We start from the raw sequence: 25215 nt of genomic DNA, 5'->3' as shown, positions 1-25215 counted from the left end.
CCCGCGGCAACTCCGAGATAAAAATCCTTTGTGTTATTCTGGGTCTTCAGCTACCTACATACCAAATTTCATCGTAATCGGTTCAGTTGTTTTTGCGTGAAAGAGTAATAAACATCCATACTGACATCCTGACATACTCACAAACTTTTGTATTTATAATATTAGTAGGATGTAGTAGTAGTGTGTAGTGTAGGGTAGTAGGATGTGCAGTGTAGGAGTAGATTGCCAGCGGTATTGATTGTCTAGTTAAGTCTAGATAGGACAATTAGGGTAATCTAACATACTATGCAGACCTCACATTCATGTTCTTATTCATGTATAAAAAAAAATGTAATTGACCGATGTCTAGAGGTAGGTACTTGAAAGATATCGCCAAAACAATTGATGAGTATAGGGGAATCAAATATGACGAACAGAAGCATAAATGTGATTTTTTAATTTCTATCTGCCTGTTTGTTTATATTCGAATCACGCGAAAACTATTCCTTTTATTAGAATGCAATTTTGTGTATGTATTTGCCTTGATTAAACTTAAAAAAAATAATTATCCTCTCCTACCTCTAAGAAGGCAATACAGGGGGTCAGCTTTTTCTTGAAATTTTCTTTATTATTAACTAGCTGTGCCCGCGACTTCGTCCGCGTGGAATAGTTATTTTGGGTATCATTGAAGCCCTCAAAGATGAATAATTTTCCCCGCTTTTTTCACATTCTCCATTATTTCTTCGCTCCTAATAAGTCCAACAAACTCTTCAGCTTTATAATACTCGTATTGGTATAGATAAGGAAGGGTAGCGAAAAAGTAAGTATTACTAAAACCAATTAGCTATGTTTATCTAAGACGTTATAGATCATTCGGATTCATCGCATCATCTACAAAATATTTGCACGGGGTGAATAGAGTCCCTTCAATTTATAAAGTAACACTAGATTCTTTGATAGCCAGTCATTGACTATGTAAAACAAGGTCATTGTACCTCGAAAAGGAGCAACTATTAACAACTGGATCAATTAGAATCAATTAGCACCAATATTCTCACGCTTTGTTTAAGAATATCCGTGTTTTTCCCCTTTGTCTAATTCATAACATACATACATATAGTCACGTCTATATCCCTTGCGGGGTAGACAGAACCAAGAGTATAAAAAAGACTGAAAGGCCGCGTTCAGCTGAATGGCTTTATGATGCAATTGAGATTCAAATAGTGACGGGTTGCTAGCCCATCGCCTACAAGAAGAATCCTAAGTTTATAAAGTCCCTTAGTCGCCTTTTACGACATCCATGGCGAACTACGCCAAGAGATGGTGTAGCTCTATTCTTTTTTCTATTGGTGCCGTGGTGGTCTCCTCACCAGTGAGGTGACGATGCAACATACATACATACATATGGTCATGTCTATATCCCTTGCGGGATAGACAGAGCCAACAATCTTGAAAAAACTGAATGGCCACGTTCAGCTATGTGACGATGCAAACTGAGACTAAAGCCATTAGGAAGAAAATGAGTGGCATATGACTAATAGAATGCTGAAAATTTACAACAAAACGATAAGGTATCCAGTATTTTTGGTGGGAAACCCTGAAAAGGTGTAATCGAAAGTGTAACACGAAACTTTAGCAATGTGTCCCGCACAGTTACATTAATGCCGGTTATGTCCTGTAACCGTGTGGTTCCCGGCACCAATACAAAAAAGAATAGGACCACTCCATCTCTTTCCCATGGATGTCGTAAAAGGCGACTAAGGGATAGGCTTACAAACTTGAGATTCTTTTTTTAGGCGATAGGCTAGCAACTTGTCACTATTCGAATCTCAATTCTATCTTAAAGCCAAATAGCTGAACGTGGCCTATCAGTCCGCTCAGGACTGTTGGCTCTGTCTACCCCGCAAGGGATATAGACGTGATTATATGTATGTCATGTTACCCCGACCTAACCAAGGGGGATTGATACATTATTGAATGTAGACCACGTCGACGACCACTGAGTTTTCCAAGTTTCGTCGTTAGAACAGGGATCCGCTAGAGATTGGACTATTGAAAATATGTCCGTCGAGGAGTTAAATAGACAAGTGGAATAGGAAAGAAAGGACATGATATTTTTTTGTGCAATTTAAGCCTTTTAATGTATTGTTTTGCAATTTACATATTGTTTAAAATTACAATGCAATGTAATGCTTTTTTACTTGAAAGGGGGTGCTACAATTGCGATATAACAATACTTTGTATCGAAATGTATGAAGTTCAGGTTGAGAACATCGTACTTGGACCATATTTGAACTGCTCCACCACTAATTCATACATATGGTTACGTCTATATCCCTTGTGGGGTAGACAGAGCCAACAGTCTTGAAAAGAGTGATAGGCCACGCTGAGCTATTTGGCTGAATGATAGAATTGAGATTCAAATAGTGACAGGTTGCTAGCCTATCGCCTAAAAAAAATCCCGAGTTTGTAAGCCTATCCTTTAGTCGCCTTTTACGACATCCATGGGGAAGAGATGGAGTAGTCCTATTCTTTTTTGTACTGGTGCCGGGAACCACACTAATTAATTACTTACCCCTAAAAAAGAAGACCTGTTACCTTAATAAAATAAATATTGATACTATTGTTACCCTAAACGTCGAGTATATATTGAGCCTAGGATCGTTGCAATGGAAATCCCTAGTCTCTGCCTACCCATGGACACCTTACAGGCGAGTTAAATAACATAAACAAGTTCAAACTCCTGTTAAAAGCAATAGTATTGTTATCTACCCTTGGGCCAGTTGGCACGTGCGGAGGCTTGCGAAAGACAGTAGGATCCGATCCAAGGAGCCAATTAGTATTTCACACTGTGTATATACCTGTCTTCTATATAATGTTTAGTAGTAATCAAAAATACAACCTAACTGTTTTAGAAGTCCAAGACAACATTTTTGGACCTATGCAGTCTGCTAAATCAAACCAATGCTTATAGTAAGTCAATAACTTATTGTACAAAATGGGCGTACCCCGTCTCTCCAGAGAGAAGAGGATGTAAAGGGGACTTACGCTAGGAAGAAGGACTTGAATGACTTGAATGTGAAGCTGTGCCCGCGACTTCGTCCGCGTGGAATAGTCATTTTGGGCATTATTGAAGCCCTTAAGAATGAATAATTTTCCCCATTTTTTCACATATTCCATTATTTCTTTGCTCCTTATAGTTGCAGCGTGATGTTATATAGCCTAAAGCCTTGCTCGATAAATGGTCTATTCAACGCAAAATGATTTTTTCATTTCGAACCAGTAGTTCCTGAGATTATCGCGTTCAAACAAATAAACAAACTCTTCAGATTTATAATATTAGTATAGATAAAGATTGTACCTACACAAGAAAATATTTTATTTTACCGCTCGGTTACTAAGCACAATTCATTTATTATTCCACTAATAATCTTTTGAAGTAAATGTGTCCTCATTGACTATAAAATTCTCTTTTATCCTACAAAATAATGGTGCCTGAGAATATTCAATATCAAGTAGGTATATTTCAACACATAAAGGTAGAGCTTTCAATAAACCGATACAGCAAAGAGCTTTTAAGCCCGTCTTTAGCATCTCACAGGGAACATGTAAATTATCTTCATTTTGCTCATATCCCGATAGGCAGCTTTCCTGATTGTAGGGTTACTAATAAATGCGATGACCCTAATATATTTTTTTATTCCAATAACCATGGCAAGAGACGGGCTGACAGACGTTTTAGCATAGTCTTAGGTTTCTGCTTATATATCTTCTTTTGTAAATGCCGTTCCTGGCATTTCATTACCCCTCGTAAAATGCAACTAAATAAATAAGCATATTCATCTATGTAGCGCAAATTCGATAAGATTACCATTTTCAGTTGTTAAAAATTAACAACAGTATAACTAAGCGAAAATTTTCGAATAATTAAGATGAATTAAAATTAATTGGGGTAATAGAACTGAACACTGCCACTTTATTGAGAACCATTACGTAATGCTCCTGCTGTAGCCAGGGTTATTATCTATACAATTCTATTTAACAGTTAATACAATACCTATCTAATTAATAAGTACATTGGCAATAAATTCAACGTTAAGACGTACAAAGTGGAATTGAGATTCAGATGGTTACAGATTGCTAGCCCATCACCTAAAAGAATAATTTAATTTCCCTTGATTGACTGTTACATTAAAATTTGTAACTAGGTATAGTGATTTGTAACGGCTTATCTTCGGAAATACTGGACCGATCATGAAATTTTTATCGCTAATGGGGATGTATTGACTTATTAACCTTCTAGTTTAAAATGTAGCATTAAACTTATGCTAATGTCACATAAAAAATATATCGGACGTAGGTAATCATCATAAATATTTTCCAAGCTCTGAATATTTCATAGATAAAGTAAGTGCCTTTTTTGTAAATTTAATCATAAAATGTTACCAATTCGGTATTCGGCCTTTTATCAAATTTTATTAGCATTGAGATGTCGCAATATGTATATTGCTTGCTATTTTGGAGCCACTATCTTACACCTACGTGTTTAGCGAAATCAAGATAAAAATAAAAAGTACCTACCTATATCGAAATATTTTCCCCCGAGCTTCCCCCATCCCCCGAAAATACATACATATGGTCACGTCTATATCCCTTGCGGGGTAGACAGAGCCACCAGTCTCGAAAAGACTGAATGGCCACGTTCAGCTATTTGGCTTAATCATAGAATTGAGATTGAAATAGTGACAGGTTGCTAGCCCATCGCCTAAAAAAGAATCCCAAGTTTGTAAGCCTAACCCTTAGTCGCCTTTTACGACATCCATGGGAAAGAGAGTGGTTCTATTCTTTTTTGTATTGGTGCCGGGAAACACACCCCGAAAATAATTACAAACAATATCAGAAAAAGGAGCACATGGTCTAGTTAATAGGCTTACAAGAAATGTAGCAACTAAATAGATCAAACACTCCAAGGAAAACTTTTTTTATGATTAAACGCCACGATAATTCTGTGGATATGGCTATTTATGACCATTCGTCTATATAAAGTTAATCTTCTTTAGTACACCCATATTTTATTTAAAAAAAGGAAAGAATGACAAGTTTTTTTTTTGCAACATTAAGGTTAAAATAGGTATCATATAAATAAAAGAAGCTTTTTATAGCTAACCCACAATATCTAATAGGTACCTACCATTCCTACAAACTTAATGTGACATTATTTTTCACCCAGTGGGGAAGAACTCTATTACTGAGTGATATTACTTCAGCTTAATCTTTAGAGAGAGACAAATATATATAAAAAAAAATTGAAATTAATGAAGGCCTTACTTTCTAGATACGTTAAGACACGTACCTACTATTTTGCGCTTAATTTAATATAATTTGTAGGCATAAATTGTAGCGAAAAGTAGATATTTAGAGCACCCATAATCGTCGCGAATCCATGAAAAGAGTGATAAACTTTTGAAAAAACAAAAAAGGTTGATTATAACTCTTTCCATCCAAGTCTTGAATGTAGGTAGGTACTGGGATTTTCAAATATTTTTGCGCAAGTTGTAAGTTAAAGTAATCTTAAAAAAAATCAAGCAAAATTTATACCTTTTAACTCCAAATTGCAACTAAGCATGCAAGAAAATTTCCTCGGACTTACCGTTGAAGGCTTGATCTCGGCGAAAGATACGCTTAATTATTAGTATTGTAAAAAACTCCACTGCACTCGCACATTCACTCGCACGTTAGTCCGTACGCCAGTCCGATCTTCCACAGATGTTTAGGAGTAACGCTCCATTCATATCAAATCGCGAGCCTCAAATTACGGAGCCGGCTAGGAATGTGAAAAAAAAATCGATTATGGAAAAAATCGATTAAAAATCGATTTTTTTAAAAGAAAAATCGATTTTTATACATGATTTTTTTTAAATTAATAATCGATTAAAAATCGATTTTTATAATCATACAATAAATGCACTCCAACATTACGTTTTTGTCTTCTGGCTTGGAGCCCGGAACGCGAACTGCCAAAGAATACTATCATAGCTCCATAATATTACATCAACGCCATCTGTGCATTCTTTCTGTGCTCTTAAAACAGTTTAGATGATTAATTTAATCAAACATTCTCTAGATGGATTTAGTCGATGAACAGTATTTTACCGACATTCGGTTGATATTTTATTCATTATTCGTTGCTGAAACTTCATTTTTCAAACTTGATTGTTAAAAACTTTAATTTGTGTTGATTTTATAAGAACTTTCTGTTTCTGTTGTTTATTTTTAATGCATAAATCTATTAATATAATGTAAATGGCGTTTATTTTGACATAAATTGAAAAATTAGGAAAAAAATCTATCAATATAATAAAATCGATTATTTTCTTAAGAAAAATCGATTATTTGTTAATCGATTTTTCATACTTAAAAAATAAATCGATTATATAAAAATCGATTTTTTATCAGCAATGTCACATCCCTAGAGCCGGCTCGACGCTCGCTTGCACCAATCTGTTGTCTTTCAATACATAAACAAACCGACTAACGTAACGAACATAGGCACACATGCTCCGCGCTTCTACAACACAGCCGGCATTGTATTTACAATGCAAAACCTCATCAACTTACACCAAAAACTTCTATCTACACAAAATTATAATTTTTTATGACATCTTTAATTCACGTACGAAATATAAAATTTCACCGGACATTAAAAACACGGATAGGCCGAAGATTAACGCTAGTGTGACGTTCTGTGCTTCCGCGACTGCGCGAAGGAGTCTGCTGATGCGACCCTCGACGACAGGCTAATTTAGACACTACTACCTCACAACAAAGTCTATTTGTTACGCTTATCTTTACCCTCCTACAGCTTATAAGGGACACAGTGAACGAAAATATGTTTTAAGCATTGGGAAGTAGGTTAAAATTAGGGTGGATTTCGTATTGCAAGAGTACGCATCACGTGCGTACAGAGGGGCAGATGATTACTGTACTCTGAACCCCTCGTTTGGTGTAAGGTTTCAAATGTAATATGTATATAGATATATTCGATTTGGAACAGATCGAATGAGCACAGATTCGACACCCCAAACCAATCTCGGAGCTTCGCGCGTATTGGTTCCACTTTGAAGTCGCGAGTCAATTTTGGAGCTGAATAAATTCTGATACATAGGTACAGTCAAAGTCAAACAACTTAGGCGAATTTATGAATATTTTCTGAAATTAATGAGATGTGAACTTACCTATGTTCATGGACCTACGAAGAGCACAAATAAATCATTGTTTATTGTTAAATAAAAAGTATGCATTAGTTTTGGCCTAGTAGCAAGCCAAAATCCTGGAAGTTGATAATAACCTATAGACGTTGAAATAAAAAGAAATATTTAATCCAATAAATTGAGTTTAATACTACAAACATCAGATATATTCTTCATAAATTGACATTAATTAATTGTAAATGGCAGTTTGGTCAAGGATAAATTGTCAATATCTACAACATTATAATTTGTAATAAGTATTTTCATATATGTTAGTTTAAGCCAAATGATCACAAATTAGTAAAATTTGTATTTACATGATATATATTACTGACACAAAGAATAAACTATTATATTATATTTGATATTTTATACATCAAAAACCTTGATATTATAAGATTAAAAAATTTGAATCTTCATTTTAATACCTAAACGGGATAGTGTTTATTTAAATTCAATAAATATTTTGCTCCTTTAACCATTTTCAAAAAGTCCTTACCTATAAAAATTTTATGACCATACAGTTTGCCGCTCGGTACCTTTCAGCATTTTCATGTCACGTTGTTTTATTATTTGGTAAATAAATTATTTTTTGATAACATCACAATACTTCATATCCATTACAAGCATAGAATCATCAGAATAAAGTCCTATATTATTCTTATCTTGTTTTCTTACATAAAGTACACAAATAAAAATAACACACGTAGGCCGCAAGCTGTGAGAATAAGCACATTATCCCACGTTGAGAAATCGAAACTAGGTTATCACAAATTCGCCATGTTAAAAAAAATAACCAAAAATTTTTTTAGGTGCATTTGGCTACGGAACGAAAAAAAAACTTAATAACATAAAAAATACGGATATGTTACTGACTTATCGATGTTTTTTAATATACTTGTATTACGCTAGTTCATTCAACATCTTATTAGTCAATAATAAAATATAACATGTACCTTAATTTACAGAGATCAATATTATTATAACTTTCCTAATTTAATCAATGTAACAACATACATTTGTGCAAAGCAAACATTTGTGCGGAATATTTATAAACAAACGCGCTTCCTAAAGCAAATTTAAATATATCATTTCAATAGCTAATAAGAAGAAGAAATTTAAAAACCTAATATGTTGCCAAACGTCTTAATAAAAGAACAAAATAATTAAAGCTATTTGCGATTTAAAATTGTTTGTCATCTCATCCATAAACATTAAGCAGTTGTCATGCATCAATGGTTTAATTAACAAAATCAATAATTTTCTCGCCTCATACATTTTATAGTAATGTCCAATCCTAAATCTTGTTTGTACTCAATCATTGTTTGTTTATTTCAATAATACCTTTTACACAAAATACTGTCATAAAACTGCTTATTCTAATACTTAATATTAATAAATTGAAATACAATTTAAAAATAAAATAATAGAAAAGAACTTTTCACGACTAGAATAAATTACCCTGATAAAGGTACATAATACAAGGAATATTTTCTTTATATCCATAGGCTTATATACAAATTGTGAATTACAAATTACATTTACTTAATATAAGAAGTTTAATAATAATTTGATTTTAGAGATCATGTTATTAAGCAAGTACTTCAATAATTTCAAGTTTTGGTAACGACACTACTGTTAAATATCACTGCTTTCCCTTGATTTCTTTGTTAAGTCAAATGACTGTTAAAATTTTTTCATGAAGAATCTAAACTAAATAAAATTTGCAACTATTTTGGTTGTGGTTCGAATTCTAGACAAATAGTTATTTTTTTTTTCAGGAATGCACAAATTACGTGTGTGTAATTTTGTCATTGGTTCAAAAAGAACCTACTAATAATGTATTTAATAATTAATTTTACTAGTTAGCACTTTAGATCAGCAAAAAAAATACTTTTTATAAAGATACTTTTTATTTAAATTGTCTTTTATAATTTAAACATCAAAAAGTAAAAATAAGAAGTTTATAAAATACATTTAGAATCTCGATATAGTTGTAAAGAAAACCTGAATCAGTCTTTTAAATTTGTCATGTCAGGTATACTATATAATTATTGTTTTTAATTCATTGTGAATAAAGAATTAGACAAAATAATCTTATTTTTTTTATAACTGACAATCAAACAAACTATGATCTAAATGTATATTTTTCCCACACAATATATAATTTTTTTGGGGCAATACAAGTGAATCAAGCGAGTCGCATTGTAAGATCGATTATTTCATAATTAAAAAGAATATAAATGGATTCGTAACTAATCACTTTATGCGTAAAGAATTACGATAACTTATGACGCAATTAACTTTTTTATACAAGTTTTAGCAGGATTATCTCAACTGCCAAAGTGAAATTAAATGATTATGAAATTATACTAGAAGAATATCTATGAATAAATATAGCCATGGGAAACAGGCGTGATAAATAATGTATATAGAAATCACAGACTTAATTAACAATTTAACACATACATAGTTTTTGGTCCTGCTTTGCCTGCAATTTCTGCAGGGATTGTCGGCGTCGCCCGGACGCGCACATCATTGCGTATTCAACCGATGATTCCATTCTGAAACAATTAAACTATTTTAAAAAAAGGTTTTGGTTAGTTGATGAAAGAAAATGGCTCTAGTTTGGTATTTTTTTGCGTACATTTGTACAAATGGAGTTAGAAGACAAAGCAGATTATTGTATATCTGTGCCTAGACCAAACTAGATTAAAAAGGTTAAAATGAAGTGCATATTTTTAATATTAAATCTATACAAAAGAAAGTGTTATGCGAGTCATTTTTGTATTTGCCACTTGAAGTGAATTTTACCTTGACATTACAATAATAGCAATTTGATTCTTTCAGCATTTTTTTACTACCTTTAACACAGATAAAAAAGTTAATATGCCTTTAACACAGATAAAAAAAGTTAATATGTCATGCATAACATACCTGAACATGACTTTATCCAATAGAATTTCGATAGCCCGGTCAATATTCTGCCCAGTCTTTGCACTTGTTTCCAGATACGGCAAGTTGTAGTTCTTGGCAAACTCCCGAGCACGATTTTGATTGACCAAACGTTTCTCTTGCAAATCACATTTGTGACCACACAGCACTATATCGGGATCATCGCTTAGACTGTGCGTCTGAAATAAAGAAAAACCTGTTATAGAAACAAATTTTAGGATATTGTTACGTTTAGGAGTTACAGTTGGTTAATTTAGGATATTGTTACATTTTATTGTATCTGATAATTTAAATACTGAATCAACTTTTGGATATTTTAACATCATATAATATTTTGAGGAAATTCAAAATTAATTTCACTAGTTTCAAGCACTATGGTTGATAATATAGTCTAGTAATAAATTAACAATACAAAACACTTTCTATTATATAAAAAGTTTTCACCTTCAACTGTTCAATCCAATTTCTCACTTCAAGAAAAGATGCTTCATTGGTCAAGTCAAATAGAAGAAGGAATCCCATTGCATCTCTATAGAATGCTGTTGTCAAGCTACGAAATCTGATAAAAAAAGGTTTGATGTATTAATTTTATTTACTATGTATTAATATTAAGGCAGATTATAGCCCAAAACCGGAATATTGTTAACATTATTTGTTAAAAGAATTACAATACATATTTATTATTATCATTTCCAGTGAGGGAATGCAGTCAGCACCACATTTTTTTTTAATTAGTTTAATTATTATTTCATTTTCTTTTTTCTTTTTTTTAAGATTAGGTTTAAATTATAAGGTTAGTTTATTGTATTAAGTATGTAATATAATTTCTCTCTCTCTCTCTCTCTCTCTTCAGTCCGTCTCTACCCCTTGGGTGTAGGCCTCCTTCAAACTACGCCATTCATCGCGGCTCTGTGCTACTTGCATCATGCATGTAATATAATTTAATGTTTAACATATATAATGTTTTATTTTCTACCTTTCTTGCCCAGCTGTATCCCAAAGTTGTAAATGTATTCGATGTTGACGTCCATTTTGCTGATATATCTGCAAAAGAAATTACTTTAAAAAAAATATGATCCCCAATATTTTATAGAGATACACAAGAGTTAAAAATAGAATATTGGCAGTACAAAAAGAATATTTATATTAAAAAAGATATGTAAAATATACCAATTTAGATATTTTTGAATAAAACATAAAAAATACATAAAAAACATAGATAATACAATTAATTCCTTATATTAACCTAACAAATTGAATATAAATACTAATAATAATCAATAAACTTAGTAAAAGGTACAAATTAAAACTGTGCGTGAAAAAAATACATCTCGAACAATTAAAATGAAACCATGGGATACCAATAGTAAACATTGATACTAATTTATAGCAAGGCTTACCACAGTTTTTTCTCTAAAATCGATGCCCACTGTAGAAATGAATTGTGTGTGAAACACTCCATCCGTGTACTTGTAAAGAAAACTTGTTTTTCCAACTCCTGAATCCCCTACGCAAAGTAATTTTATCAGATAATCGTAGTCCATTCTGTTTGATTGTAGCAATTGAGCGATGCGCTGAGATTTATTATTTTTTTAAGTTAAAAATTGTATATACACATATTATCAGTAGACCAAGTAAGCTTTTTTACACTTTCATATTACAGAAATTGTACAACTTATGTATTATTTCAAATTAGTTGTTTTTTAATAATCAATAATAAAAAATATAACAAAAACCAAACAACAGGCCAAGCAAAGTACTCGATTCGATGTTGACATTTTGACTAAATACTGACATTGACAGTGACAATTAGCAGCAAACTATGTTATCTAAAGTGAGCTGTTCACATCTCATATTCCATGAAACTCATAAAAAATTACGAAGTGGTATCTCAGTTTGTTTGTTAATCGATAAACTCAAGTTTAATCATAAATAAGTTCTTAAAGTCTAAAGGAACAATGAAGATTAGGCACGAATAGCATACGACGTTTGTAATAAGGTAGCACTAAGCAATTACAATTTGTTATTTGCCAACTCGTTCCTAATTTGTCCTTTTTGGACTTGTTTTTTATTTTGGATAATTTTTATTTAAATGCCCCAATTACATACTTGAAAAGAAAGCTACTGGCAGATTAAAACACCTTTAAAATTGTTTTGAAATCCACAGTATTTTTCAATATTTTGAACTAGTTTTAATATGAAACCAGCGGTTCGAATACTATCGCGTCACAAACACACATACAATATATTATACATCGTCCCAATTTGATTATTTTTCCATGAGAAAATTAATTATTTTTATTTTTCCATGAGAAATGGCTAAAGAATCTAGTTGATCTAGTTGACATGCAGCCACTATTATCTGTACATAATTTGAAATGAAATCAAATCAATGTTTTTGTTTGTTTGACAGTCTTGGGTTCGCCTGAGTGTTCTTGTTTTAATTATGTGCATTTATATATCAGGGAGAATTAATTATAGTTTAGCGTCACATAATATAATTAAAATGGCTATAAGGCAATCGAGTGATATGAATAAATTTAAGGATGCTTTGAGATCAGCTAAGAAAGTTGTTTTTTTATCTGGAGCCGGTATAAGCGCTGAATCTGGTATTCCAACGTTTAGAGGTGCAGGTGGGCTCTGGAGGAAGTATCAGGCCTCGGCATTGGCCACTCCAGGCGCATTTAGATCAAGTCCGAGTTTAGTTTGGGAATTTTATCATTACCGGAGAGAAGTGGCAGCTAAGGCCCAACCCAATGCGGTAAAATTGTTTATATCAGACAGCTACATTATAACATATTGATTGTTATAATATATTGGAATGTTATTTTCAATTAATTCATATTTTGTTGTATGGTGTTTCATTGTAAAATATTCTCAGTTTGTCAAACTTGGGCATTAACTATATTAGTGTTCTTTTTTAGGGCCATATTGCAATAGCAAATTATGAATCTAAGTATGGAACAGAGAAAGAAATTACAGTAATTACACAAAACGTGGACGGACTGCATGCCAGAGCAGGCACTAAGAATCTAATAGAACTCCATGGCAATCTGTATAAAACCCGCTGTACCAAGTGTAAAGAAGTGCTGATTAATTTAACTAACCCAATATGTGCAGTAAGTTGTTAAGGCTATATATAAAAACATAAAAATCACACCTCAATGCCTAAATCATTGAACTAGCTTAGCTCAATACAATTTTTAATATAATATATGTATAACAATATTTTTGTTTTACCATAATTTATTCCCTACAGTACTATAAACGGTCTTCAAAGGTAAATAAACATGATTTCAGGCATTAGAGAACAGAGGTGCTCCGGATGCAAATGTAGTAGGATCAGATATACCGGTCAAAGAGCTACCACACTGCCAGAAGTGCAGTGGACTTCTCAGACCTCATATTGTGTGGTTTGGTGAAAGCTTGGACCCTGATATACTGCAGAAAGCTGGTATATATGAAATTGTTAAATATTTAGCTATAAATTATAGAGCTATTTAGGAAGGTAGTTTGAAATGTTATTTTGAATTTTAATATAGATTATTTCTTATAAAAAGTTATTATTTACTTACGCTATCTACTGTAGAGCTATTCACATTCTTTGACAATGCAGCAGTAACCACTTACAATCTTTTTAATATTCTTTTTAACTCTTGTAAGTGATCCCACCCACCCAAACACATTATTTTTTATTAAACTTTTATCGAAAATGCATTTTCTCTTCTAGAAGCTGCAATGGAATCCTGCGACGTCTGCCTTGTAGTGGGTACTTCATCTGTTGTGTACCCCGCGGCGATGTTCGCTCCCCAAGCGGCCGCGCGCGGCGCCACTGTCGCGGAATTCAATATAGAGCCTACGCCCGCTACTCACGACTTTCAGTTTTATTTTGAGGGCCCTTGCGGTACCACATTGCCGACGGCTTTAGATGGATGACTGCCTGCTGACTTATAAATATGAAATAAGCTTATCTAAATATTTTCATTCTAATGGTCTAAAGTTTGAAACTTAACTGAATAAAAAAAATAGTTTAAATAGAAACTTAGACTTCTAGTTGATTGGTCTACAGAAGGCGTGACGCAAACACAAGCCGACGCCATTTTCAAAACTGTCGAGTGAATTATTTGTTTTATTACTGTACAGTATATTAGATAAGTGTGTAAATAAAGAAATCACTGTATACTTTGTATAGAATATTTATTAGAGAGCTCATATTAAGTAAATAAATTATTTATTCTTATACATTTTCCATGGTAGTTTTCTGTTTATGCCTTGCAAAGAATTTCACTATGTTTCCCATTGTGTTACCGAAGTTGCAATTTGAGACCAGTGACCTCTGCAAACAAATCGTATTTTAGAGAAGTTTTCTTTCAACATCTTTATGGCTTTTGAGTTACTGTTCAGATACTTTTAAAAGCCTTATATTATACATAACATTTATATGACACAATATAAATCATGCGAATGGTTAATAGACTTCAGATTCTTTTAGGCAATGGGGTGGCAATCTGTCAACTTGTGAATCTAAATTCTATCGCTAAGCCAGACAGCTAAATATGGCCTTTCAAAAACTTGACTCTGTCTACCCTGTAAAGTATACACACATTGTATTATGTATATATATAATTGTACCTGAGTAATATACAGTTCACTCACCTGTACAAAAGATGGCAATGAATTAATAGTTTGAGTTCTAGAATATCTCTCATCTACCAAGAGCACGCTGGCATAGTCGTTAATATGTCTCACTGCACGACCTACAAAATCAACCGTCAAATTAAAGTATTATGATTGTAGTATGTTCATCAGAAGAAAATGTCCCTCAGTTGTTGGAAATCATGTCCCTAAAGACAATTTTTTTAAGTCACATTCCACGTATGAAGGTAGTATATGATTAGGGCATCGTTTATCCATTGGGGGAGGGAACGTTTATGAAACCAGCTTATGTTCTGGATTTCATGGGGCCCGAGCCAGAGCACACATTTTTAGAAAACAGCTTATAAAGCAACTAGCTATAATATTAAAAAAAGTACCTAGTGAAGTAAATGTAATTATTTACAATAAATATCAATTCACTAGTTGACAGCTTGTATACTAACAAAGATTCTCTTTGAGACTTCGTGAAAAGGGTCACAACCCTCAGATGAGTCTTCAACGTTGGAGCAGAAAACTCAATTTAATTAAGCACATGAGAACGCAACCACACTACATTTTGACAACAAACCAAAATCAGCAAGAGAAAAATTTATTACCTATGCACTGGTTGACAGCTTTCATACACAGATTCTCGTAATAAACATGGCCGGCATTTGGTCCCACAGTTCTGTCCAAATACTTCATCTTCTCGTTCAGTTCGGGAGATCTGATGTTTGGATAAGGCATTCCTACGACGATCACACATCGGCCTAGGTCGTCGCTGCGAACAAAAATTATGATTTTTGGGATAATTTTCGACAACTAGTTTGTCCTGGTTTCATTTGGGTCACAGACAAAAAATTTGCTACTATCATACTCCTTTAATATTATGGTCATAAGACCAAAATATTCCCCGCATAGTGAGGGAGGAAATCTTCGATCAACTATAAACTAAATTCACAGATGACAGCAAAATCAAACAAAATTACCATCCTCACTTTTAAAAACAATTTTAACGATATATGCCATTCAAAAACTGATCTTCACGCAATGCGATAAAGTTTAAATTTACATAATCACACTCATCAAATATAACATTTAACAACAAAAATGTTATATTAGACACTTTGTTAGCGGAATTGTAAATCTATAATACAATACGTCTATGGAGGAAACTTTTAGGAATTGTGCTGAATGAGGAACCACTAAATGATGCCTAAGGCAAGGCCAAGCGGTAAAATATTGGAACAAATTTATAATAATGTTCCTAACCTAAAATTCAGCCCTTCACTAAGCTTCCCGCCCACCACGCTGAGCAATACAGCTCCAGTCAACTCGCCCTCCCTTTTGTTCACAGCCGACGCGTATTTGTTAAGCACCTGAAAATTTTATAAACTAAGAGTTATATTTTGGGAAACATAATCATAGTAGAACTAGTTTCAGAGGAGATTCATTATAAGTGTCTTACCTAATATAGTACATACACTTACACATAGTCACGTCTATATTTTCCGTGGTAGATAGGAAATACAGTCTCGAAAAACTGAAAGGCCACGTGCAGCTGTATGGCTTCTTATTGGAATTAAGATTCAAATAGTGGCAGATTGCTAGCTCACAAAAGAAAGCCCAAATTTATGAGCCTATCCCTTAGTCGCCTTTTACAACATTCATGGGAAAGATACGCAGTGGTTGTATTCTAAAATGCCGAAAACCACACGGCACTTATAAAGTTAAAATACACGTATAGCTATCTCATTTATATACATATTATGGAAGATGCAATATTTCAACATGATAACGTATCTTCGAGGCCGTTGGCTCTGTCTATCAAGTAAGGGAAAATAATTTGTCAACGATTCGGTCATTGAAACCATGGATTGAAACCCTCTTGTCTGTGGCGACATAACTAACGTCACACACCATCCGTCAATCATAGCAAAGAATGTGACGCGCTCAGCCAATAGCAGCGAAGAGTCTAAATCGCGAAAGCAAAGATTTCACGAATAGGAGCATGAATACAACCTCCGTCTCAACATCATCTGTCGCTCGTTCCATTAACTGCGTGGACTCAAAAGACATATCTGTACTTTGAGTCCACGCAATTATTAAATTAATATATATAATAAATAATGCAACGGTTTAAAATTAGACTTGACTAACCTGATCAACGTCACTAGCAGATTTAGGCTCCCGAAACACTTTTTTCCTCTTACTTATCGTGTCTAACACTCCGTTATTGGCCATAGCTTGATACACAGCCTCTTCATAGCTGTATGACGGTAGAAAACATACAACCCCGCCGGGCACTATCGAACATATGTTGCGAAGTATCTTGCCTACTTCTTCGAGCTGAAATAACATAGTTCAATAATTGGTGTGCTGACGTATAGATAAGTAAAGTTATATATGTTACAGTTAAACCTAGTTTTTGTCTAGTAAGAACTTGTTTTAACTGATATTTAATTTTGAGCATAAGTTAATTCTAGTTTTAACAAAGGCATTTAGTAAAAACTAGTTCTAACTAGGGAAAACGCGTTCTCTCTAAAAACTAGTTTTAACTGTAACATACAATATACATTAGTTTTTTGTCAACCAATGCTCTTATGGTAAATTTTTTGATTGTACTTAAGGACGTCCTGGTAAATGGTCAGGTCAAGAGTACCCGAAACGGATGAATGAAAGCAGGTTGACTAAGCAGATATACGAGGAGAGTGTGGAGGGAGAGGTCGGAGTGGGAAGACCTAGACGAACGTATCTTGGTCAAATTAAGGACGCCCTTGTAAAGGTTCAGGTCAAAAGTAACCGAAACCGCCGAGCTTGCATGAAGAGAGTTATGAATGTGGATGAAGCGAAAAAGTATGCAGAGATCGTGGCAAGTGGAAAGAGGTAGTCTCTGTCTACCCCTCCAGGAAAGAGGCGTGATTTTATGTATGTATGTAGGTACTTACAAGGGTTTTCGCCATCCGATTTTCGTAAGAGAAATTTAGTGGTAACTGCGAAGGCCCTTTAGACACGCACAGCGCTAACACGTTCTCTCTAGGCACGACATGTTCGCATTTAACTATGTTCACGTTGTCATTCATAGAGCTGTCGCCAGTTAGGAGTTCTAGAAATTCAGATACAGGTTCCATTGTACCGCCTGCTAGAATCACCTGGAATTGAGATTAATATTCTTAAAATAAATTGACAAAGTTCATTATGGATGTTCATCAAATTACCTACAGTTAACAAATTTTTCGCACGATATTCATTGACCAATTTTACCAAACTTTACTATTTTAAGATATGTTTATTTAAAGCGCTAGACCGATTTTGATGAAATTTCGTATGGAATAGTTAAGTTTATTTTCCAAGGTTGGACAGAAACTTTTTTTCTGAAAAAGAAAAGCTTTAGGCGAAAGCTGGTAAGACATAATAGGAGCTACTTACAGAACGACACTGCTTTATGACATCAGAGAAGTGTCCAGTAGGATTCAGCAGCAAATACTTCAAACTGCCGCCTTGATTGTCCCCTTTTTGTACCAAAACCCGGCCATTTTCACTACGGTCGCATAGAAGTTCTAGGAATTCCATCACTTGGTACAAGCCAGTGCCGGCTGATATATCTGATGGTATCTGAAATAATTTTAGAGTGAATTTAAAGATGAGTAATGAATGCTAAGAATATCCAAGTAGGTGGAGACTATGAAGAGGTATGAAATACTAACAACAAGGTTATAAGAACTCGTAAGAAACGAAGTCGAGTGAAGTGAAGTGAAGAAATGCTCAAATAACAGAGAGAGACGTAAAGAGTAGTATATACCTCCTTATTGGCTTTACTTTCTTGATTCCCTTTCAACATTACTTTTTCTTTTACTTCCTTCTTTTCTTCCGCTACTGGCTGGACAATTTCTCCTGCTTTTTTCTTTTTAATATTCTCCATGAACGCTTGAAATGAGGTCTTTTTACACTCTTCTTTTAACATTTCACTCTCTAACACTTCTTGGTTGTACCTCATAGAAAACGAATGTAGTTTAGGCGCTAACCTTGTTTTTCTACAGAAATCTATAAGCGGTCTGAAATTCATGTGGTCTATTTCGGCTTTTACGACGAAATCTTCTAATGTGTATATTGTTTTCTCTTCTTGCGACTTCAAGTCGCTTTGAGATGACTTTATGAAACCTGGAATAATATATGTAATATAATGTTACCTATTTTTAGAAACTAACATTTTCTGCGACTTTGTAAGCTAAAGATGCGGCACTTTCCAATCCGGTAAATTTAATCCTATTTTAGTGGGTGAAAGAACAAATAATATGCTTTTTAGTCCTATCTCACCTATCTACCAAATTGTAAGATCTCTTGGTAAATCCATATAAGTAATTTAAACTAATATTTTAAAGAGACATGTACTTTTGTTTTGTCAAAAACAACTGAACCGATTTTGAAGAAATTTTGCACAGTGAAACTTTTATACGTGCAATTCTGGAACTTGCGACATATGCGAATAATCTAGTCATAGAACATAAAAATACTACTTACCTAATAATCTCCCAACGACAAATCCCATCTGGTTCAAACTCAACAGATTCTTACTATTCAACCTTGAACTGTACTTGTTCACATAAAACTTCAGACAAGTTTTCACACAACACAAATGTTTCTCGGACAGCGGAGCGGAATTAGCGTTTTCCAACGCCGCAGGGAGGCCGTGGGCTTCGTCCAAAACTAGGATATTGTTCTTCAGATTGAGAGAAATCCCGGTTCTTGCACCTGAACTGGCCACCCCGGCGTGACTCATTAGCACCACCTGGAATACAAACATATATCACATGTTCAGCTTGCAGGATAGGCCGACATTCAGATAACTGGATGTGAAGCAATACTATGCTTCACATCCATTTATCTGAATGTGTCTTTACAATATTTTGTCGTAACGTAAGAGTATCAGTAGCATTGTTGTGTTACGAGATATCAACTCAGTATATTTTATAATGAGTATAGTATATAGAAAACATCCAAGGTCAATAAGAGAAATTCGTGCTAATCGAGATTCGAACCCGGGACCGCCAGTGTCATAGGCAAGCGCACAACAGCTGCGCCACAATATAAAGGCCGCTATATAAATAAAAATCCTACCTCAGCTTCCTCCATTGCTGCTCTAGAAGCATAATACGGACACGCCTTCAATTCTCTGCCACACTTCACTATCTCCTCCATATCCATTATATCCACAAGTAATCTCTCCTTTAACTTAGTTATGTTCCCCTGGTTATAATATGGACATCCTGAACAAGACTTCATTTTAGTTTTCTTTAAAACTTGGCCCTCGGAGTCTACTAATGTTGATTTACTTTTCGATTTTTGGAGATCTAAACATCTGTGAAATGTTATTATTATTTAACACACACACATCTCTGTCTAGTTTGTAAGGAATGATTTTATAAAGTAGACAGCTCTAAGCTATGTTTAAACGGATAGTTTAATGATGGAAGTGAGACAAACAGATGATTTTTAGAGAAATAAACAGGATAGTTGTTTGCACATCCATTCTTTAAACCAAAATATATATTATATCTTATACAAAGATATATACCTCAATCCTAACATAGCATGTAAAGTCTCTCCCATGCTGTCTTTAGTACACCCAGTGCTGCTAAACCTATTCTAATAAAATTGTTGTTTGGTGATATTCCAGTGTTTAATTACTTGCAGACACTGTATCAAAAAAAATTTATAGTCACCTTTCATTAATAAGATTGACATTCTTCAGCCTTGCAACATCAGTGTTGATGCAGTAATGTTGTCTGGACGCCAATGTGACCACTCTGGTGTCTTTGAACACTGTTCTCTTAACCTCGCCCACAAATTGTGATAACTGGCTGTGGGTCCTGCTGCCTATTAATATCTGTTAATTTTATGTATTTGTAGGCAACTAACAGTTAAACTGAGATATTACACATAAATGAAAAATATTCATACATACATACATACATACATAAAATCACGCCTCTTTCCCGGAGGGGTAGGCAGAGACTACCTCTTTCCACTTGCCACGATCTCTGCATACTTCTTTCGCTTCGTCCACATTCATAACTCTCTTCATACAAGCTCGGCGGTTTCGGGTACTTTTGACCTGACCCTTTACCAGGACGTCCTTAATTTGATCAAGATACGTTCGTCTAGGTCTTCCCACTCCGACCTTTCCCTCCACACTCTCCTTGTATATCTGCTTAGTCAACCTGCTTTCATTCATCCTCTCCACATGACCGAACCATCTTAACATACCCTTTTCTATTCCTGTAACTACATCTTCTTTCACATCACAACATTCCCTTATCACGCTGTTCCTTATCCTGTCACTCAATTTCACACCCATCATACTCCTTAACGCTCTCATTTCCACTGCATTTATTCTGCTTTCATGCTTCTTTTGCCATACCCAACTTTCACTCCCATACATTAATGTCGGGACCAACACGCCCCTGTGCACAGCCAGTCGAGCCTTTTTGGATAGTTTCTGACTGCTCATAAAGGCATGCAAAGCTCCATTCACCATGTTCCCCGCGTTCACTCTCCTTTCAATATCACTATCATACTTGCCATCTGATGTAAACTTTGATCCTAGATATACAAACTCTTTCACTTGCTCCACTTTTTCTCCTCCAATCAAAATATTACATGCTGTCATTTCTTTCTCCATTTCAAAAACCAGTGTTTTAGTTTTACTTACGTTCACTTTCATTCCTTTCTCTTTTAAAGCTTCATGCATACAGTTTACCATCTCCTGTAACTCCTCCGCTGATGACGCCAGTATAACCTGATCGTCGGCATAGAGCAGACATTTGACGAGTAACTCATTCATCCTTAATCCACTTTTAGACTCTTTCAAATCTGTCAAACAGCTATCCATAAATAGGTTGAACAGCCACGGTGACGCAACACATCCTTGCCTAACGCCTTTCTCAATCTTAAACCACTCAGTGTGCGCTCCGTTTATCCTGACACAAGCACTCGAATCCTCATATAAGGATTTCAGTGGTCGTATTAAGAGACTGCTCACCCCATGCATAGAAAGTGCTGACCACAATTCATTCCTCCCAACTCTGTCATAGGCCTTTTCCAGATCTACGAATGTGCAATAGACTTTTTGACTCTTGGCCAAAAACTTTTCGGCTATGCACCGCAAGGAAAAGACCTGATCAGTACATCCCATTCCCTTTCGAAATCCCGCTTGAGCATCCCATATTTTGTCATCAGTTTCATTCCTGACTCTATTAATCAATACCTTAGCATACAATTTGCCGACGACGCTAAGCAGGCTTATACCACGATAATTTTTGCAGTCCAGCTGTGACCCTTTTCCTTTGTAAAGTGGCACGATAACAGCCTTACACCAATCTTTTGGTACTCGGCCGCTTCTCCAACACAAATTGAAAAGGCAGTACAACTGACTAGCTACTACGCCTTTTCCTGCTTTAAGCATCTCGACCGACACTCTATCACACCCAGCAGCCTTTCCCGCTTTCATACTCTTAAGTGCTTCCACAATTTCGAACATTTCAATTTCGCCTTCCATCTCATTCTCTTTTTCTTCGCTATAGCAGAAATCTTTCTTATTTCCTTCCTTTTTTTCAAATAAACTTTCAAAATAGTCCTTCCATATCTTTAGTACACATTCTTCTCCTTTCACAACGCTACCATCCTGGCATCTGATCCTAGTCAGCTCTCTGGTTATAGTATTTCCTCGGGCTGACCTTACGGATTTCCAGAATACTTTCAGATTTGACTGAAAGTCTTCTGATAGCCTTTTATCAAAATCCTCTTTATACTCTTCTTTCTTTCTAATCACAGCTTTCTTAACCAAATCTTTCATTTTCTTATATTCCTTACGTGCTTCATTCACATCTTCATCTATAACCTCTTGCATTCTTAAGTTAGCTTTTGCTGCTAACAAATCCAGCCATGCTTTCTTCTTTAATCGCACAAGTTCTTGCACATCTTTACTCATCCACGCATTTTTGTGATTTTTTCCTTTCCTTCTTCTACTTACACCACACACTTCAACAGCTACTTTCACAATTCTTTCTTTAAATTCCTTCCATCCATCTTCAATATCGCTCATTTCCTCTAAATCTTCAAATTCATCCTTCAGTCTATTAATATACTTCTTACCTACATCCATATCTTGCAAATTTTCTACTTTTACTCTTTCCAAAGCGCTGGTTTGCTCCCTTACCCTGTGCCGCCAGCGATTGAAGATACCCCTTATCCGGGATATCACCAGTAAATGGTCCGAGTCAATGCCAGCACCGCGATATGCATGGGTATCCAGCACTTTGTTCTTCAATCTTTCATCTACAATCACAAAGTCTATCATACTTTTTAAAATACCTTCCACTCTTGTGTAGGTGTGGATCTCTTTATGTTGAAACATATATATAATAAAAAAAATGAAAAATATTCATACATACATATAATCATGTATAAATCTTTTGCAGGGTAGGCAGAGCCAACAGTCTTTAAAAGGCTGATAGCCCACATTCAGCTATTTGGCGTAGTGATAGAATTAAGATTCAAGTAGTGACAGGTTGCTAGCCCATCACCTACAAGATGAATCCCAAGTTTAACAGCCTATTTCTTAGTCGGCTATAATGACATCCATGGGAAAGAGATGAAGTCATTCTAGTCTTTTTATTACTATAGATTTACCTACTCCTTGATCTTTATCAAATGGAAACCTTGAGCCTTTATCAAGCCTTATCAAGGACAATCTAATCTAGAGAAACGCCAAAAGGATTATGGTGGCCTGGTGACTAGCATAGTGGACAATTGCCATTATGTCCATAAGTAAAAAACTTCTCTATAAATTACTAGTGCCCTTGTATTAAATTTCTCCTCAGTCTAAGTTCTAGTTGTTTTTCTTTTCCTCAATGTATATAAATATAAATAAATATAAATGTGTGAAGAACAGAACAATAGAATTAAAACTTTATGGCCACATTGCAATACAATCTTTGCTTTGGGTGACTGGACGAAATCCGAATTATGATAATTCCATCGCTGTTCCAGGAAGTGTTTTTGTCAAAAAAATTTGCATACATTTAGTGTGGGGTATTGAGAAAAACATAAGGTAATAGACAAAGCTGCAGTCAAAATCCAATTATTTTATAGAAAAAACAAGGTAGGTACCCACTTTAATCCAATCATCCTGATTTTCTTCAATTTCCTCAACATCAGATTCATTTTCACTATCACCTTTATCAGCAAATTCTTCTAAAAGAAGATCATCATCCACCTCAGAAAGATTCTCTTTATTTTCAGTATCTTTTTTATATTTGTCTGTCTTTTGAAAATAGTTTGCAATTGTCTTATTGCTTACATTCAGTTTTAATTTATTGACTCTGGTCTTCATCTCATTCAACTTTTCATCTCTCTTTTTTATTTTTTCTAATTTACTTTGAAGCTCCAATAATGCCTGATTCTTTTTTATTTTCTCATACTCTTCTTGGAGCCAGTCATCAGAACCTGAAAACAAAAAAATTAACTTTTCATAAACATTCATAATCCATAGTTCAATGTAATTTATATGTGAAAACAAACTACAAGTACTTAATTTCCAAGCTATATTGACTTACTAGAATTGCTAGATATTTCCAATTTCAACTTCGTGATGTCTGACTCCAAATCACTGATTATTCGTTTGTTGTTGTCCTTCAACCACTGTAGTGCTCCACAGCAGATGCTTAATGATTTACCCTTAAATAAAATAAATACATTTAGGAGGTTATATGGAGAAATTTTTACGTTGTTTTTAAGGAGATCTACTTACAGTTCCAGTTGGACTCTCGAAAATACCAAGTTTGGCATGATCGATAGTAAAATATAACTCTCTCATAAACTTTTCTTGTATAGGATACGGTGGAAAAGGAAATGAAAACTGCGGATCCATTATACCGTTTTGTTCCCTGCAAAATCACAAGATGTAAAAGTTCACTGCACTGATTTCATTAACAGCGTTCTACTATTTTTATATATTATCAGTAATAAACACGACGGCATGTGAAAATTAATTTGAACGTGATTTTAACACTTGTTTTATTTCTATTCTAATATTTCCCGCCAATCTCGCCAAAAAGAAAACAAAATTTATGTAATGACACTGTCAATGTCAAAAATGACATTTCATTTTTTTAGAATAGTAGACTAAAGTCTGTGAATATAACTTTTGATGACTGTATTTTTTCCCATGGATATCATTAAAGGCGACTAAGGAAATAGGAGCATATTGCTCTTGTGCAAGCTTTGATGCTGATAGTGAAGAAAAAAACAGTGTTTGTCAGATAACTCTTAATTTATATACTGAACATGATGAACTTGACTTTTCAGTCTGTTGGCTGTCTACCCCGACTTGATA

The 25215-nt window shown here is 34.4% G+C and overlaps 4 protein-coding genes across 7 annotated transcripts in view; 1 reads left to right on the top strand and 3 right to left on the bottom strand.

Moving 5' to 3' along the window:
* Positions 1-5790, bottom strand: part of LOC106134691 (sorbin and SH3 domain-containing protein 1) — a 244816-nt gene extending 239026 nt beyond the window's left edge. For 2 of the 4 annotated variants that reach the window (XM_060945675.1, XM_060945677.1), the window contains exon 1: positions 5630-5780. The gene's annotated coding sequence lies outside the window, so the exon portion shown is untranslated. Of the gene's footprint in view, positions 1-5629 lie in introns of all 4 variants that reach the window. The other 2 variants (XM_060945676.1, XM_060945678.1) reach the window with 2 other exon arrangements.
* Positions 5791-7420: 1630 nt separating this feature from the next.
* On the bottom strand, positions 7421-11955 carry LOC106134659 (ras-related protein Rab-27A). The gene is made up of 5 exons (XM_013334757.2): positions 11585-11955; positions 11161-11228; positions 10629-10743; positions 10167-10363; positions 7421-9793 (listed from the first exon to the last, which is right to left on the bottom strand). Exons 1-5 carry the CDS (start codon positions 11726-11728, stop codon positions 9688-9690), a joined length of 630 nt encoding a protein of 209 aa, XP_013190211.1. The 5' UTR covers positions 11729-11955; the 3' UTR covers positions 7421-9687.
* Positions 11956-12524: 569 nt separating this feature from the next.
* On the top strand, positions 12525-14433 carry LOC106134773 (NAD-dependent protein deacylase sirtuin-5, mitochondrial). Its single transcript, XM_013334908.2, has 4 exons — positions 12525-12945; positions 13109-13303; positions 13485-13638; positions 13915-14433. The coding sequence occupies exons 1-4, from the start codon at positions 12631-12633 to the stop codon at positions 14118-14120; spliced, it is 870 nt and encodes a 289-aa protein (XP_013190362.1). The 5' UTR covers positions 12525-12630; the 3' UTR covers positions 14121-14433.
* LOC106134772 (ATP-dependent DNA helicase DDX11) lies at positions 14391-24922 on the bottom strand. The gene is made up of 14 exons (XM_013334907.2): positions 24631-24922; positions 24437-24557; positions 23995-24326; positions 20543-20706; positions 19938-20178; positions 19341-19608; positions 18622-18980; positions 18249-18434; positions 17768-17971; positions 16980-17168; positions 16092-16198; positions 15437-15600; positions 14841-14941; positions 14391-14520 (listed from the first exon to the last, which is right to left on the bottom strand). The coding sequence occupies exons 1-14, from the start codon at positions 24748-24750 to the stop codon at positions 14422-14424; spliced, it is 2655 nt and encodes an 884-aa protein (XP_013190361.1). The 5' UTR covers positions 24751-24922; the 3' UTR covers positions 14391-14421.
* Between the last annotated feature and the right edge of the window lie 293 nt (positions 24923-25215).

The sequence above is a fragment of the Amyelois transitella genome, chromosome 9 (genome assembly GCF_032362555.1).
Source record: "Amyelois transitella isolate CPQ chromosome 9, ilAmyTran1.1, whole genome shotgun sequence".
NCBI classification, from domain to species: Eukaryota; Metazoa; Arthropoda; class Insecta; order Lepidoptera; family Pyralidae; genus Amyelois; species Amyelois transitella.
The sequence above is the reverse complement of the archived record's forward strand: the minus strand, read 5'-3'. Positions and strand labels throughout refer to the sequence as shown.